Source organism: Danio aesculapii, chromosome 14 (genome assembly GCF_903798145.1).
Source record: "Danio aesculapii chromosome 14, fDanAes4.1, whole genome shotgun sequence".
In the NCBI taxonomy this organism is placed as follows: Eukaryota; Metazoa; Chordata; class Actinopteri; order Cypriniformes; family Danionidae; genus Danio; species Danio aesculapii.
Window position 1 is genome coordinate 3,727,647 of NC_079448.1, and position 18,935 is coordinate 3,746,581.

At 35.5% G+C, this 18,935-nt stretch overlaps 1 protein-coding gene across 1 annotated transcript in view; it reads left to right on the forward strand.

Annotated features, from left to right (window-relative positions):
- fgf18a (fibroblast growth factor 18a) overlaps positions 1–15,632 on the forward strand; it is a 38,766-nt gene extending 23,134 nt beyond the window's left edge. Inside the window, exons 2-5 of the mRNA XM_056472845.1 lie at positions 4,846–4,885; positions 5,609–5,786; positions 12,769–12,875; positions 14,432–15,632. Of these exons, the coding sequence (XP_056328820.1) occupies positions 4,846–4,885; positions 5,609–5,786; positions 12,769–12,875; positions 14,432–14,701 (595 nt within the window). The 3' untranslated portion in view covers positions 14,702–15,632. The remainder of the gene's footprint in view (positions 1–4,845; positions 4,886–5,608; positions 5,787–12,768; positions 12,876–14,431) is intronic.
- The last annotated feature ends 3,303 nt before the right edge of the window (positions 15,633–18,935 follow it).

Here is an 18,935-nt window from a genome sequence, read left to right on the forward strand (position 1 = left end):
CTCCTGAAGGCAAAGAAAGTCAAGGTGCTCCAGGAATGGCCAGCCCAATCATCAGACATAAACATTATTGAGTATGTCTGAGTTAAGATGGAGGAGGCATTGAAGATGAATCCAAAGAATTTTGATGTCATGCATCACATGGGAGTCATACACAATATTCATTCTTTTTCCACTGCACCATGACTTTATATTCTATACTGGATATTATACATGTTAAGTGACAAGACTTTTGTCTGAGCCAAATCCCTTATTGTCCTAATTAAATAATTAATCAAGGCATCTTTTTACTTTTTTTTTTTGGTAAAATAAGCGTAATCCTTTATGCGAAAGCCTTTCATATAAGCCACTTCTGATACCAAATGATCAACTAGATGTCAAGTTATTATTTGTTGTTCCAAAAATTTGGATAGGCAACAAGATATTTGTCAGGTAGGGTATAATGGAAGATGCTGAATTTGCCAAATGATGGTTCAATTCAGATCAAAGTTGATTCATTACAGTTCAATAACAATGTTGGTGTTGTAAAATACATCTGTTTAAACCACTGAAGATCTTCAGATGACAGTAGTGTCAGTATATAGCTCAGTTCATATTTAATGTTGATTCAGATTAGTTCAGTGTCAATTATTAGCTCAATTCAGTTTAATAACTGATTTCAGTTTAATGTTGATTCATAACAGTCATTCAAGTTTATTTTCAAAGTCAATGATGTAAAATGAATCAAGTATTATACAAATGCAGCTATAAAGTATCTCCAATGAAAACGAAGTTAATAGCAATTCTGTGCTCAATTCTGATTCAGTGTTAATTCAATTTGGTTCAGTAACGCTGTCAATGTAAGATATATCTATCATGAAACATAAGCAGCTCTGCAGAATCAATTTTCAGCCCAATTATGTTGATTCAGTTCATTTCAATAACCTTTAAAGGTCCCATGAAAAAGTGCTTTGAAATGTGCATTTTACATTCAAAATTTGATGTAATCTCAACTGAGACAGGACAGGGCGGGGCGTATAGTAGCTCCACCCCTTTTTTAAAAATCAGCCAATAGCGTTTTGTTTTTATCACAGATCTGCCAGTGGAAGTAATTGAGCTCAAGCACATTAAACAAAAGCAAATGAGAAGGGGCGGGGCATGTCAGGATAATAGAGAGCATTTGATTGGTTAGAAGATTTGATGAGAGACTGAAGTATGGGACTGATCCATTTAGGTGGACAAACTGCAAGCTTTGGATGTTTATATCAGGTTTATATCTACTAAATGCGAGTGTTGCCACTGTTTTGAAGCACACTAGCTTATAGATATTCTTAAAACTAACATATACTGATACTAAACTGTATTTACCAGGTTCATCAATCATAAAATGACTTCAATTTCAGCTGTTGAGCAAAAGAGTCATCATTATTCAGCTAAATTTAGGTCAGGCTTGATTCAAATGAGCAATAAACGTTTGCCACTGATTTATCCAACATCTGCAAGCTTAAACATGTATTCTCACAGTGCGACAGTGTTCGAGTGAATCATTCTAGCAATGGTTTACTTATAGTTGTCTCTGTATATTAAGTTGGGATGGGAGAAAGTGTTTTAACACACGTCACGCTTGAACAGAAGTGAAATGCGTTCTTCCACTGGTTCCTATAGTTCGAGTTCGCAGCAGGCGTTACTCCCGTAGGGGCCTGTGGTCTCCTCTTTGGCTGTCATAACATCGGACTTTTCACACTGACTTATGTTGAGCAGACGCACTGATCCGTCCTGCAGGCCTGTTCGATTTCAAAGTCGCGGTCCCCTGCCAGAAAAAGGGCCTGCGGTGATGGAGAAGTTTACCGTGGGCCGTCAGCTGCATCCACTCGCTCTTCTGCGCTTAAAATCTTACTCACACCCGCCCGCCTTCCAACTTTCCATGAAAATCAGAGTTATGCTTCAAATGTCAGCTTTTTCCCTTTCCCAACAACATGTGGAGATTAACGCAAGGAGGGGAGGGAAAGTAGCTTAAAATCATCAGTAGATGAATGTTCAATCCTATCTGTTTTCTGAATGCAGGCTACAGGTCTTATTGTGAAGGCTTTTTCATATTTCTGGGGTTCTCAGCAGTGCTCATCATTCATTCATTTTCTTTTCGGCTTAGTCCCTTTATTAATCAGGGGTCGCCACAGCGGAATGAACCACTAACTTATCCAACATGTGTTTTACGCAGCGGATGCCTTTCCAGCTGCAACCCACCACTGGGAAACTCCCATACACTCATTCACACACATACACTACTGACATTTAAGCTTACCCAATTCACCTATAGTGCATGTCTTTGGACTTGTGGGGGAAACCGGAGCACCCGGAGGAAACCCATACAAACACGGGGAGAACATGCAAACTCCACACAGAAATGCCAACTGACCCAGCCGAGGCTCAAACCAAGGACCTTCTTGCTGTGAGGCGACATCGCTACCCTCTGCACCACTACGCCACCTTAGTGCTTATCATGTCTGGTTAATTTTCTATTATCTAACTTGGCGTACGAGTAAATACTCAGTCTAGTGTTGATTTCATTCACTTTAATCACAATTTTAATGTTGTAAAAATGTAGGGCTGCACGATACTGGAAAAGTATGCAATATCTTTATATATTCGCGATAACGATATTCCTCACGGTATAATATTTCCCTAGAAAAGGGCTGTTTTTATTAGCCATGTTCTTAAAGGTGCAGTATGTAAGTTTGACACCCAGTGGTTAAACTAGGTATTGCACTCCTGGTTTAAAACACACACAATCACAGGTTGCCAGATTGACGACACCAACAGAAGTGAGACTGACTATCGAGCCTAAAGGCTGATTTGAGTCGTCTTCTAAATAAAAGCGACGGCACGCAACAGAAGTAATATTTTCAATATTAAAATGAGTTTTTTTTCTAACCAACACCTGAAATTTATATTTTAGAAACAGCTTCTATTTCTCACAGGTGAACAACAGAAAACTGACAGTGATCAGCTCAGATACACCTCATATGCTTTAGTCAGTGTTAAATGCTAATAATGTGAGTTTGAATGCCATTTTACATGACATTTATTGCCATATACTGAAAGCAGCAGCAGCAGTTCACCTCAGATCTTGACAATAAAGTAAACTGTTTGAAAGTGAACTTTCGAACTGTAACTCAGTGCAAGCCAACACATATCACTGATTCAACATATACAATAAATAATTTTTAAGTGTTTAGGAAGTTTAATAAGTATTAATTAGATTATACACCTTACCGATTATACACCTCACCTTACCTGGAGTGCAGTGAGTGCACAATTCTGTGCTGCTGAAAGGCTGTATTTAAATTTCTGTCATGCTTCATCTTGTGCAAACAGCCAAATTACTCATCACTGCAAATCTCGTCACGTAGTGTGTTGTTAGGACACGAGCTTACAATGTAACCTGCTCACCTAATGTAAAGTTAGTGTGGCGAGGGGGCAGGGCCAAGAGTCGTGGGAATGGAAAGAGGCTGCTGCGTAGGTGATCAGAAACACCTGAGACGCACACCGGCCTCAAATCCCAGGGAAGGATCTCTGGACTATAGTAGTAGGAACGGTGGCAGAGGAAGCTGAGAGAGGACCGGGCCCAGTCTCCGTGATGAGCTGCCATCCGTTTGTTTTGGTTTAGACGGCAGTCTTTATGAGGAGCTGCCGTTCCTTTTATTAATAAACATTTTAAAACATCGTGCGGTTCTCTTCCCGGCGGCCAGAGGGCCGTAAACTTCATCACAGTTAGTAATATTTATATTATTTGCTAATTAATACCCTCATGTGGAACTCTGAATCTGCGTCTCATTTCGGAGTCTGCTACTGTCCACTGGAGGTCGCATTTCGGTCACGGACGCATGCGTTGAGAGCCTTCCCGTCTGAATGAATGAAATAAGCTGTTTTCCACCAAGGCAACCCGGTATGCTGAAATATAATTGGCTAACTGGCAATGGGCGGGTTAAATGACCAAAACAAAGACAGACGTTCCAGCACGTGACGCACATTTTCAAAGCAGAATATCTGACTTCAGCATTGTTTTTTCAGATAAACATAAATGTTTCCTTGGCATGTTTCTGAAATATCTGCAAACATATTATTACTTTAGAAGAGTCATAAACTTGGATTCAGCACCTTTAAATCATTTATTTATTTGACTGATATTAAAATAAACAGATGAAAGATATTTTTCAGATCTAATTAAGTCTAATTCAGACTAAAAAAACTGTCAAAAACTGATGCAACTATTCAGACTTTAAAAAACTATGAGTAAAAACCTCTGACTTAGTGACAAACTGCAAGCTTTGGATGTTTATATCATGCCATGATAGCTGTCTTAACATTAAGACAGATTGAATTTCCTCTTGTTACAGTTCAGTTATGAAATAGTTTGATAACAAGCAGGAAATGTTCATGGGCCAATGACATGACCACATTAAAATGATCTACATTAGCTTATCAATATCTGTGAAACTAGCATACTGATACTTGCATCTAAATGTAATGGGACCTTTGAAAATTTGTTGAAAAAAGCTAATATTGCAAAATAAGATTAACTTCAAATGTCTAGTTTTATATTTCTCTACAGTACATCTTCTGATTTCCCACAGCATTAAACTAATTTGATATCTCTCTTATTTTCAGTACAATGTAGGCGCTTTGTCTAGGTTTGCTTTACATAAACTGCAATGACTTGAGACTCTTAAGATGTTAATTATAACATCTCATTCCCCGTAGATCTGATCCGTCAGCGGTGCTTTGGGATGCAGGTGGATTTGTTTTCTGTTATCATAGTAACACTCACCTGACCTTTACTCCTCTTCCTCTCTGTTTTTGTCTCTTCAGGTATATCCAGATGATGCTGGTCATGTGTAATCCTCTACAGGTGAGTTAACCTGTTTCCGAAGTCAACCCTAAACAAAACTAATTATTAATACACATTCCTGCGCGCTGTCATACTTGAATCATCATATCAAAAATGCATAATTAACAAAAACATGTTTTCGCAGACTTTCTATAAGGTCTCATTACATTTCCTAATGCATTACACCAGGCATGTCCAAGCTCGGTCCTGGAGGGCCGGTGTCCTGCAAAGTTTAGTTCCAACCCCAATCAGACACACCTGGGCTAGCTAATCAAGCACTTACTAGGCTTTCTAGAAACATATATATATATATAAACTTTATAAACTCAACAGAAGTTTATTTTATTGGCTGTAAATCTCAGCGCTACCTAAGGAGGGTAACGTTAAATAGCTTTAAAAATGTATACATTTATAAAAACATTTAAATATACACATTTACATAAAAGATACAACCTACGGTCCAAATATACAACTATACTTTTTAAATCTGTTTAAAAACATTGACAGCCAATCTTTTTAAGTCTAAGTTTCTAGTCTTTCTACGTCCTTACCTTTTATATGATGGTTTTAGTGCTAGTAATCCATGACTAATAGCTTTTGGTTCGAACAGACCAACATGGTGCGTTTCCGCTAGTGATGAGTTCAGAGCTGTTTTTACAATGAGTTCACTTAAGAAAAATTCCCAAATAAGAGAAAAAGAAAGGAGGACTGGAGGTGAGGATGTGTGTGGTCTGTTGCCTGCAGGTGTTTGGAGTGGACGGGGTGAATTTCAGCGTGCACGTGGAGAATCAGACGCGCGCACGGGACGCCATGAGCCGACGGCAGCACCGCGTCTACCAGCTCTACAGCCGCACCAGCGGGAAACACGTGCAGGTGCTCGGACGCAAAATCAGCGCCCGTGGAGACGACGGAGATAAATATGGTAACAGCACACACGCATACATAAACATGAGAAAGACGAAACAGACACCATAGAGGAAGATTTAAGACTCCTGCTGATACAGCTGCTACGTCCCAATTTTTTTTGTGAAGGAAAAGTTCACACTTTTAAATGTGTGTAACAGCAGAGTATGCAAGCTTTTGGGACATACTACTTCCTCGTTAACAGACCTTTGAGTTGATTAGTTACAAGCCCTATCAATCATCCACACATCATCCACATTTCTTTCATATTTAATTCCCTACCTTATTGGAGACGCAGCAGCAGCAGGTTAATCTCCCATTCACGAGTCTTTCATGCAGAGAAATCTCCTCTGGTGTTTGGATAATTCTGCATTCAGACGTTAATGTCCAAACACGTCTTTATATAAGTTCAGTATTGTTGTTGCAGATGAAATACAACACAGAAAACGCGATTAAAACATGTTCCAGTGGGTTAGATATTAATTAACAGTCATACAAACATCTTTACCGAAGCCTCTCTACTTGACGGTTGGTCTCGCGCATCCATCATGTTTGTAGTTTGTTTACACTTTTCACCCGCGTTTGTAGTTCTAAATCGAATTCTCGTCCTACGCACAATGTATTGTGGGCAATATCAGCAGTTAGAGTATGGACGCTTCTACACTTCGAGTTTTTACCGAAAATAGTAAACCATATGGGAACCTTTGGCATACTCTTTTCAACATACTCATGATTTGGGACATACTAATTCTACTTTCAAATACTTTGAAGGACGGATAGTATGCGAATTGGGACACAGCAAGTGATTTAGAGAGAAAGAGAAAGTCAGAGAGATTAAAAAATTTTATATATATATATATATATATATATATATATATATATATATATATATATATATATATATATATATATATAAAGATTATTTTATATTTAAAATATTTAGTATATTATTCTGGATGCGATACACAGATATATAATAAAAAATACATATATAATTCTTTTTTTTTGGATTTAGATAAAACATTTGTAGTGTCTAAAACATCTCTGAAAACACAACATCTTGGTATTTTATAGCCCCCCAAAAAGCTTAAATTACAACGTATTTATTTTACATTTGGTGTTTACAAAACAAAACATGACAAACAAATGTCATTTTACTCAAAGGTATAAATTGTGAATACAAACAGAGAATTGGCATTTGATCTGTTAATGTTAGTAGTGTCATAGTGTTTAGTCATATCAGACATTTTATTTAGGTTTTTGTTAAAACTTCATATAAATATATTCATTTTACTTTACTATAAAATATTATTTTAGTTTTATTTATTGATTGAATGATTTGTATGCAAATGTGTTCATCCTGACCTCTAGATATTAGTAGCGGTTAGTGAAAACCCTGTCATTGGAGTGCTGACCTTCTCCCCCATCTGTCTACTCATCCATTCATCTCTCCATCCATGCATCCATCCCCCTCTCCTCCTTTCAATGGCCTCGGATGTGTCTCAGAAGCACACAATCAATGGACATGCAAGTTGAAAGCGGATATCTGCGCTCAATTGGGACCATTTCATTCATGAAGGAGTCTCAGAAAATAAAAAGAAATCCACAGATATTAAACATCTAAACTTTGATTAATAAAGCAGGGTTATCATAGTTAAACCAGGCCTAAACTTGGAATAAAATAAATTCATATTAATAATAATAAATTATAATATTAAGTAACATCTAAAATGATAATAATATAAATTAATAATAACAAAAAAATAATATAAAAAGAAATTATTCATTCATTCATTCATTCATTTTCTTGTCGGCTTAGTCCCTTTATTAATCCGGGGTTGCCACAGTGGAATGAACCGCCAACTTATCCAGCACATGTTTTACACAGCGGATGCCCTTCCAGCTGCAACCCATCTCTGGGAAACATCCATACACAATGGACAATTTAGCCTACCCAATTCACCTGTACCGCATGTCTTTGGACTGTGGGGGAAAACGGAGCACCCGAGGAAACCCACACGAACGCAGGGAGAACATGCAAACTCCACACAGAAACGCATATTATATTATATTATATTATATTATATTATATTATATTATATTATATTATATTATATTATATTATATATTAAGTAAATTACAATTAATTAAATTATAATTATTATATTGTCCATTGCATTTAATTAAATTCTCAAGTTGAGAAATTCAAATTCATTTTTAATGACATTTAATATTCAGTTTTATTAAATCACAATTGTTAATAATTCAGTTTAACACAATTCAAATTCAGATTGTTTTGGCATATTATTAGCTCCATAGAAAATACGAAAACTTAAGACTCATCTACTGCTGATACAGTGATTTAGAGAGAGAGAGAGAGAGAGAGAGAGAGAGAGAGAAAGTCATAGACATAAAAAATTGTGTGTGTGTGTGGTGTGTGTGTATATATATATATATATATATATATATATATATATATATATATATATATATATATATATATATATATATATATATATATATATATATATATATATATATATTTATATAAATATATATATATATATATATATATATATATATATATATATATAAATAAATAAGTGTTTATTTTTGTATAATTTTTATACCATTTAATTCATGAAGGAGTCTCAGAAATTGAAAAGAAATCCACAGATATACACATAGATCTACACTTTGATTAATGAAGCAGGGTTATCATGGTTAAAACCATGCCTAAACTTGGAATAAAATGAAATAAATTAAAATAATAATAATAATAATAAATTATAATATTAAGTAACAACTAAAATAATAATAAATAATATAAAATAACAAAAAAATTATATAAAAATAAATATTATTCAAATGATTATTATATTGATTATTGTTTTTAGAAAAATATTTATTTATTTCAGACTGTTTCATACAAATGATCAATAATAATAATAACAGCCCCATAAAAACGTGCACGGACAAAAACACTTATGTATTAATTAATTACTAAAACTTTATCCAAAATTATTATATGAAAAAAAACTAATGATAATTACTAATGAATAATATTACTAATATAATAATTATACTATAAAGAGCTATAATAATTTCTCAATGATACTAAAATAACCCTGTTGTATGGTAATTAATTTATTGTGATGGTTAAAAACACTGTTTTGTTAAAATAAAAGTAACAGAGCAAATACCATTACCTAAAAATAAAATAAAGTAAATTACAATTAATCATCATTATTATAATGTCCATCCCATTCTGTTAAATTCCCAAGAACTTCTTACAAATACGCAGAACTCTTAGATTTATATCAAGTGAATAAACGACCCTAATGTGATCTTGGCATCTTTTGTGAGATTCGCCCTCATTAATCTGTCATTGTGGAAATATTGTTTCCGAAAAGCTTGCATGTTTTCAAGATGGACTCTCCTCATCAGGAAATAAAGGAGATAAAGAGAGAAGGACGGGCGATGGAAAGGGGGTGAGAATGAATGTATTTACACAGCGAGTCAGGGATGTCTGGATGAGCAGAGATTGGAGGACCACAAAGAGCTTATTGATCTCTGTGACCCCTGCGCTCACAAAGGTCACGCAGGAGCCATTTCAGCGATTTAACTGCCATATCCTGAAACACACACACACACACACACACACACGCACACACACACTCACACACTCACACAGGGGTTGAATGACCTCAGGAGGCTGACGGTGAACTATAAAACGATAAAAGCAGTGACAACCAATTGCTAAGGCTAAAAACAAGTGTTCCCTATTTCCTTTTTTCTCTGATCATGCTTCAGCTGTCATCTCTGAAGATTATTGCAATATGTTTCACAAAGAAAATACCATTTTAATATTGACATTTTCAAACAATAAAGTGCATTAGTTCCCATTTCTGAGTTCAATTTTGGAATTTCAGTGTGAAAATGGCTTCAGGTGGCACGGTGGCTCAGTGGTTAGCACTGTCACCTCACAGCAACAAGGTCACTGATTCAACTTGGCATTTCTGTGTGGAGTTTGCATGTTCTCCCCATGTTGGCGTGGGTTTCCTCCGGGTGCGCCGGTTTCCCCCACAGTCCAAACACATGCGCTAAAAGTGAATTGAATAAGCTAAATTGGCCATACACTGTAAAAAATGGCCGCGATTTCAATAGTAAAAAAACTGTAAAAATGCTACAGTAAAAATCCGTAACCTGGTTAACGGTATATTTCCTTAATATATACGGCGAATAACCGTAAATTGACTTTCCCAGAATTCCCTGCATGGCACATCACTTCTTATGCTTTTTTGTTGACATTACTATGGATCTCTTTTAGTTGTTTCCCCATCAGTGATGTACATTAGAGAGTTATCTTACATCTAATGTTGATAAACAATGTTTATTTCACGACTTTAATTTTATGTGTGTTCCCATACTGGTGTTTAGTAGCTGTGTGAATGTCACTGAGCACCTTCTCTATACTGATACACTTTTCAGCTTGAGGGAACAGTTGTTTGTGATGAGCATTGGTTCATTATGTAACTTATACTCATCACCACCCTCATATGGCTGTGTTAACGTGTCTTTCTGTGTTACAAAAGATGTGTAGATGTTGGTAATTCAAATTACAGACATATTACATATTATATCTCTAAATTAATGAAATACGGTAGTTTACTGTAATAATTAGAAATTACTTCTACAGTTTATACCATATTTGTGTGTGTGAATGTGAGAGTGTATGGGTGTTTCCCAGTACTGGGTCGCGGCTGGAAGAGCATCCACTGCGTAAAACATATGTTGGAATAGTTGACGGTTCATTCCGCTGTGGCGATAAATAAAGCTACTAATGAATGAAAATGGCTTAAAGGAAATCCATTTCCATTCTACACTCAAAAAATGACATTTGCTGCTAACCTAACACAACCTAATTGTTTTACGTTCAGCCCACTTAAATGTGTAAAACTTAATACGTGAACTTCATTCCTTCATGTTGTCTCAACGCAGATCGATTGGAGAACCCAGCATTTTTACAGTGTGCACTGTAGTATCTGTTAATGAACAGTTTCCGTGTTTTTCATTTATTTACTGTGGTGAATTACATTATGGCAGGGGTGTCCAAACTCAGTCCGGGATGACCGGTGTCTTGGAGAGTTTACCTCCAACCCTAATCAAACACACCTGAACCAGCTAATTAAGCTGTTACTAGGGCAGTTTCTCAATTCCAAGAACACAGAGAACGGACTTGCGCTCTTGTGAAGACCGGTCTTGCCAGCTTGCCAGGTGTCCTCGGAAGAACGAACTCAGGAAACCGCGAGAACAGAGATCGCGTCCTGTGAGAAATGAGATGCTGCGTGCTTCCTGATGGTCATGTGATCTTCACTCGTTTTTTTATGGAAAATGATTTAAACATTACAGCATTCATACAACAATTTATTGTTTTTCCCCCTTTTCAAAATATGTACTATTCATAAAATTAATAGAAATATATGTTGCACAATATAAATAAAACAGATTTTAATACAAATTTCAGCAAATAAACACCTTTAATGTGTTCATTCCTTTTTTAAGATGTCCATGGTGATGTTTATATTCACCGTTTCATTTAGGGAAACTCACGAGGTGTCTCTGAACTTTAATAATAAATCTAAATGAATCGCTGCGCTTCCCACCTCCAGTCACAATGACTTCTGGGACTTCTAGAGCAAGATTGGTGCTCAAGTCTGCATCTGTGCGTCCCCGATATCAAGAACACATCCGAGAACTTTCACACGTCCTCCGTTCCTGCGGTCTTGAGTATTGGAACTGAACTTTGGCAGCTGATGATGACGTTACATGAGAATGCATACCGCTGAAGAAAGCATATTGAGAAACAGCCTAGATTTTGGCTGCATCCGAAATTGCCTACAACACAGTAGGCACTGCATTTGAATTTAAACGCACTACTCGGCTGTTAGAGAAGTATGTTCTATATAGTATGAATATGAGTAGTATGAATGGAACTCGGAGGTACTACATCCGCCATTTTGTCATGATGACGTGACCTTCCTGTCAGTTGTGTCGCTCTAAACCCTAAATCCAGCCGTCACAGTAACGTAAAAACAGTAGTTGTACCGAGTATCATTTATGTTATCTAATTAATTTAAATTACCCTGTTAAATTACCCAATAAATTGTATTTTTTAACACCTACCCCAACCCTAAACCCAACCATCACAGTACTATAACAATATTAATTATTGTTATACAGAGTCATAAAAAATGCTGCTTTATTAATGTGCATATCGCCGCATATCCATCTAGACTTTACCATCGGATGCACACTTCAGAATCTCTCCGGAAGTAGTAGGTCATCCGAGTACTTCTTGCATACTGTTTTTTGCAATTTTATGAATTTGGACATACCACTCAGCTCGTATACTTGTTTTAGCGTACTATATAGTATTGAAGTATGCGGTTTCGGATGCAACTATACTAAACTTCCTGGCAGGTGTGTCCTAGCTAAACTATGTGTGTTGGAGCTAATCTATTTAGGACACCAGCCCTCCAGGATCGAGTTTGGACACCCCTGCATTATGGGACGTTGATCTCTGATCTGTCCACTTCTGATGTTGAAAATTCAACTTTTCAGTTTTACAAAGTGAATTTTATGGAATTTTTAGTTGTAATATAACGTATAAGAAATAATATAGAAAAATAAGTCTGTAATATAACAGAAAATGTACTGGCAGTTTATTATAAGGTTTTGTAGCGTAAAATACAACACTAACCCAGACAATAAATCACTTTAAACTATTAAAAATGTTCATAAAAGTCACTTTTTTACGTTTTCAGTGTAAAAACCTATTGGCATAAAGATCTAGTTCCCATAATGCAATTCAAAAACAAATAAATCTAAAATAAATGAATCACAAAATATGGGAAACGTGCTAATTTCTGTATTATATATATATTAAAGTAAAATGTAAATATCTGCGTAACGTCTGTCCGTCTGTGTCTCTTCACAAGCCCAGCTCGTAGTGGAGGCAGACACGTTCGGCAGCCAGGTGCGAATCCGAGGGAAGGAGACCAACTTTTACCTGTGTATGAACCGCAAAGGAAAACTCGTAGGCAAGGTGAACCTCACTGCACACACACACACACACACCTGTCACACTGTGTTCTGTGTTTCTATTCTAGAGTATATATCTGAACACACTTTAGGATAACGATCCATTAGTTAATGTAACAACTAACATTAAGTATGAATAATCATGTAAAGCATTTATTAATCATAGTTCAACATGAACTAATGCATTATTAAAATACAAAGTTGTGCTTGTTAACATTACTTAATGCACCACGAGCTAATGTTGTTTAACCTAAATATCTAATGTAAACAAACATAAATAAATATCATAATAAATGTATTACTAATCACTTGCTCATGATAGTGAATATTAGGGCTTATATATATAACGATTCGTATTTTACAAATAGGCCATCACTGTAGCTCAGTGGTTAGCACTGTCACCTAACAGCAAGAAGGTTGCTGGTTCGAGTCCCGGCTGGGCCAGTTGGCATTTCTGTGTGGAGTTTGCATGTTCTCCCCATGTTGATGTGGGTTTCCTCCGGGTGCTCTGGTTTCCCCCACAGTCCAAACACATGCGCTATAGGGGAATTGATAAACTAAATTGGCTGTAAAGTGTGTGTGTGTGAATGTAACAGTGTATGGGTGTTTCCCAGTACTGGGTTGCGGCTGAAAGGGCATCCACTGTTTAAAATGCTGGAATAGTTGGTGGTTCATTCCGCTGTGGTGACCTTTGAAATAGAGACTAAGCTGAAGGAAAATGAATGAATTAATTTTACAAATTCACCCAAACTGTTTAATGGGACACATCATAAAAATGACCAAAAGCATCAGAGGACCCCGAGCATTGTAAAACAACGCCGAAGTGTTACCCGGAGGGTCACAAAGTGCCGAAACGGGGTCCTGACAATGTCAATATGCCACGAGTCAGGAGTGAGAATGTGCTGTTTCTGTGAAAAAGGAGCTTTATCTTTACAGCAGACTTTGCTAAAGGTTATCTGTCATTTTTTCGTCGGCTTAGTCTATATTTCAGAGGTCACCACAGTGGAATGAACCGCCAACTATCCCGGCAAATGTTTTACGTAGCAGATGCCCTTCTAGCTGCAACCCAGTACTGGGAAACACCCATACATTCTCACATTCACACACACTCATACGCTTTAGCCAATTTAGTTCATCAATTCACCTACAGCGCATGTGTTTGGACTGTGGGGGAAACCAGAGCACCCAGAGGAAACCCACACCAACATGGGGAGAACATGCAAACTCCACACAGAAATGCCAACTGGCCCGGCTGAGACTCGAAACAGCGACCTTCTTGCTGTGAAGTGACAGTGCTAACCACTGAGCCTCCGTGCCACCTAAAACGCAATTATACAAAAGTTAAATATGGATATATATCACATGTGCAAATTATCATGTAACACATTACCAGGTATATCATAAGTATATCATAGCCGATGTGAACAAAAAGGTTGAGAAGCATTAATACAGATGACCTCAAAGCTAATAATATCTGTGACTTTCAGAAGCATTAGCCATATATGTTAATGTTGAAGCTAACACGTTTGTCTCTGTGTTCTCCTTTTTTGTGTCTCCCAGAAGGCCAGCAATCGTAGCGCAGACTGCGTCTTCATAGAGAAGGTTCTGGAAAACAACTACACCGCGCTAATGTCTGCGCGCTACACAGGATGGTACGTGGGCTTCACCAAAAGAGGGCGTCCTCGCCGTGGGCCGCACACGCTTCCCAACCAGCAGGACGTCCACTTTATGAAGCGCTTCCCACCTGGAGAACAGCCGGACCTGACGCCGTTCCGATTTACCACCGTCAGCAAGCGGAGCAAAAAAGTCCGCGCCGCACGACCACGCTAACACCGTGTAGTCCGTGTACATCCCAATGCTAAGGTTTACAAGATGAAGCGGGACAAAAACTCAAGCAGGACCGTCTCGTCTTCCTTTCACAGACAATGAGGGTTGCATGACTTTTTAATTCCACTGGGTTGGAGCTACAACCATAGTACTAAATAGCTAATTTCCTGCAGAGCTGTGGTTTTATGACAGCTTTCTCTCTTCTCTGATATGGAGATGACTAACCAAAGCAGACACAAGCAAAACGGCCGGCCCAGAGCCAGGGCGGAGGAAGAAAAACCCAAAACACAAGCACAGCGGCCTGTGGATGCAGAGCGGCCTAAGATTTGGACGTGATCCCGCTTGAGGGAGAGCAGCAGATACACCTGAAACAGACACTGAGTGGAGAAACTAATGAAAGAGAGGCCAAAAATGAAGATTCAGGCATGCGGTGCTCACCTCGCGTCAAATTAATTTCCCTTTTTCACCAAACAGTTCATAGTGAATGGGTCTATGCAGCTTTTGAAGGAACCAGAAACACTATTATAGCAGTTGCTGTAATACATATATCATACTCAAGGCAAGATCATCTATGCAACAGCTTTAAGTGAGGAATAGACACAAATTTAAGTTATTTTTTAATAATAATAATAATAATAATAATAATAATGATGAGAATTAATAATAATAATAATAATATAATAATGATGATGATGATTAATAATAATAATAATATAATAATGATGATGATGATTAATAAAAACAATAATAATATAATAATGAAGATGATGATGAGAATTAATAATAACAATAATAATGATGATGATGATGATGATGATTAATAGTAATAATAACAATGATGATGAGCATTAATAATAATAACAACAATAATAATAACAGTAATAATAATAATAAAGATGATGATGAAGATGATGATGGTGATTAATAATGATGATGATGATTATTATTAATAATAAAAAATAATAATGAAGATGATGATGGTGATGAATAATAATAATAATGATGATTGTTATTATTAATAATAATAATAATAATAATAATAATAAAGATGATGATGAAGATGATGATGGTGATGAATAATAATAATGATGATGATTGTTATTATTATTATTAATAATAATAATAATAATAATAATAATAATAATAATAATAATAATAAAGATGATGATGGTGATTAATAATGATGATGATAATGATTAATAGTAATAATAACAATGATGATGAGGATTAATAATAATAACAATAATAATAATAACAGTAATAATAATAATAAAGATGATGGTGATTAATAATGATGATGATGATTATTATTATTATTATTATTAATAATAATAATAATGAAGATGATGATGATGGTGATTAATGATAATGATGATGATTATTATTATTATTAATAATAATAATAATAATAATAATAATAATAATAATGTATTATTATTAGGATTAATTATGCAAGTTAACAAATTTGCTTGTATTAATAATGCTATTATCATTATTATCAGCTCAGTTAAATTTTAAATTAGCACAAATGTTTCAATTATTGTTGTTTTTATGCAATCTTGAAGCAATGTGGAAATCTTTAGTGACCACAGAGCAACACCTTAGCTACCACCTTATTATTTTATTATTATTATTAAGGATTGATTCATTAATTATTAATTTATTTGTATTATTATTGTTATCATCACGACACAAAGTTATTATTAACAATTGTAAATGAGCACAAATGTATTAATTATTATTATTATTATTATTATTATATGATGCTAATATCGCCATCATCAACTAGTATACTTTTTAATTAAGTTAATTTTGTGTTTCAGACCAGAAAATAAAGGAAATCAAATAAATATAAAAAATTGAACTGATATTAAATGGATATTGTTACTGATATGAAGTGCTGCAATATTTGACAGGTAAACAAAAAAGCTGAGAAAAATGTATAGTAAACGTAAAAACCACATCACATTTTCAGTAAATAAAAGTTCCTAAGTACACCTCAGGGTTACTTAAGAAACTTTTATTTACTGAAAATGTGATGTGGTTTTTACATATAATAATAATAATAATAATAATAAAACTAATAATAATATAATTATATAATACCAATAATAATAATAATAATAATAATTTAAAAAAACTAATAATAATATAATTAAATAATACCAATATTAATAATTATTGTATTATTATTATTATTATCATCATCATCATTATTTTGTTTGAGGAATGATTTGGAATAAACAGTCAAAAAAAAGGGTTGAATCATAAACATAAACACAGCTGAATAATCATAGGTTGATTTTGGAAAAACAAGGGTGACATTTCCAGCTGATGGCGCTTTAATTTCATACTTTGCCAATATGTGTTTTGGCACTTGAACTGTCACTATGAACTGTAACTGAGGAAAACAGGAACATGAAAGTGAGTAAATGATAACTGAATATTCATTTTTGGCTGAACTATTTCTTTAAGCTAATGAATGAATGAATCGAATGAATGAATGAATCAAATAAACGAACGAACGTTTGAATGAATTGAATGAATGAACGAATCAAATGAAATGCTGAATAGGTGTGTGTACTGTATGTTTGAGTGTGTGTTTGTTATGACGCATTTCAGGTTGCATTAAAGACCATGAGGGATATAATCATATGTGACTTATAACGAAAGATGGCCATTGCTGGATGGACAGAATCTACCAGAACTGGAATGTAAAAGACAATAATGAGGAAACTCATTTAAAGCTGCACCAAATACAAATGAACAGACCAAAGACAAGCGGCAGGATTGAGTCTCCCGAAAAACAACACGACGAGCAACGTTCCTGTTTGGACCACAAGCGGAGGAATGCTGCTACTGGAAATATAACGGAGAACCAAAGTCTTATACCAGCTTATTAAAGGGGGAAAAAACAGTACAAAACTTTTTTTTTCTAAATATAAATATAAAAATATATATAAATATATATGAAGATTAATGCTGACTAAGTGATATTACTTTGACTGCTACTATCATTGTTGTTACTATAAAAAAATTTCACTTATTTATTTTATCTCTGTGTATGGCAAAATCCTTTCCGAAGCCAGTAAACTCTACAGAAACGTGTCCGTGTTTCAAAACATACATGTTGTGAGAGTCATCATTATTCTCAGACAGCGAGTTAAGACCCTTATGAGTTGTTATTACCTCTTTATTAACCTGGTTAGTGATGCATTTTGTGACCATAACCAGAAGAGCTTTTAAAACTCACATCAACTTTGTGCATCAGTACACTCTCAGAAATAAAGCTACGCGAGCTGTCACTGGGGTGGTATACCAAAAGGTACACATTTGTACCTAAAAGGTCCATATTAATACCTCAAGGGTACATATTAGTACCTAAAAAGTACAAAAGTGTTCCTCTTAATATGTTTAGGTACTAATATATACTTTTGAGGTACCAATATAGACCCTTCAAGTACAAATGTGTACCTTTTGAAAAGGTACCACCCCAGTGACAGCTTGTGTACCTTAATTTCTGAGAGTGTAGGGAATGACTAGGGCCAGACAGAACCTGAGGACATATTTGCTAGTTTTGAACTTTTTTAAAAATCTGTGGATTTATGTGGAATGATTTAGGGAATATCATAATTAAAAATTTAATATATAAAATAAAAAATTATACCTTTTTAACTTTTATTTAAAGGGGCAGGAAACCCCCCTGTCTCAGCAGGGTGTTTTCACACCTCTAGTTTGAAAAAAGTCAGGAAAGTGGGTGTGTCCAGCTCTGTTTAGGTGGGAGTGTTGGGAGAGGGAAAGAGGGAAGGTTTTGCATAAAAATGGAAGTTTCCGTTTGAGCATGTGCTGATTTTCACAGAGGCAAAACAACACACAGACGCAGGGGAGAAAGAATTGTCTGTTTACGTGGACATCAGCAATCAAATTATTTGCCAAATTAATAATTTTTGTTATTCAACTTCAGTTTGGTACTTTCACTTTCATTTAGGAACATTTCATGCATGCCCCCATGACACACAAGACATTGAATGCGAGGAACTGCTGGAAGAGTCTAGTTTTAATGGAATGTTTGATACCGAACACCGTATGAGAGGAAAAAAAACTTCCACATTTCTCTGTAACTTGGATGCACTCAGTAGGTGCAGAGAGTAGTATCAGAAAGCTGTGTGTATAGACCAGGCATGGGCAAACTCGATCCTCGAGGGCCGGTGTCCCTGCAGAGTTTTGCTCCAACACT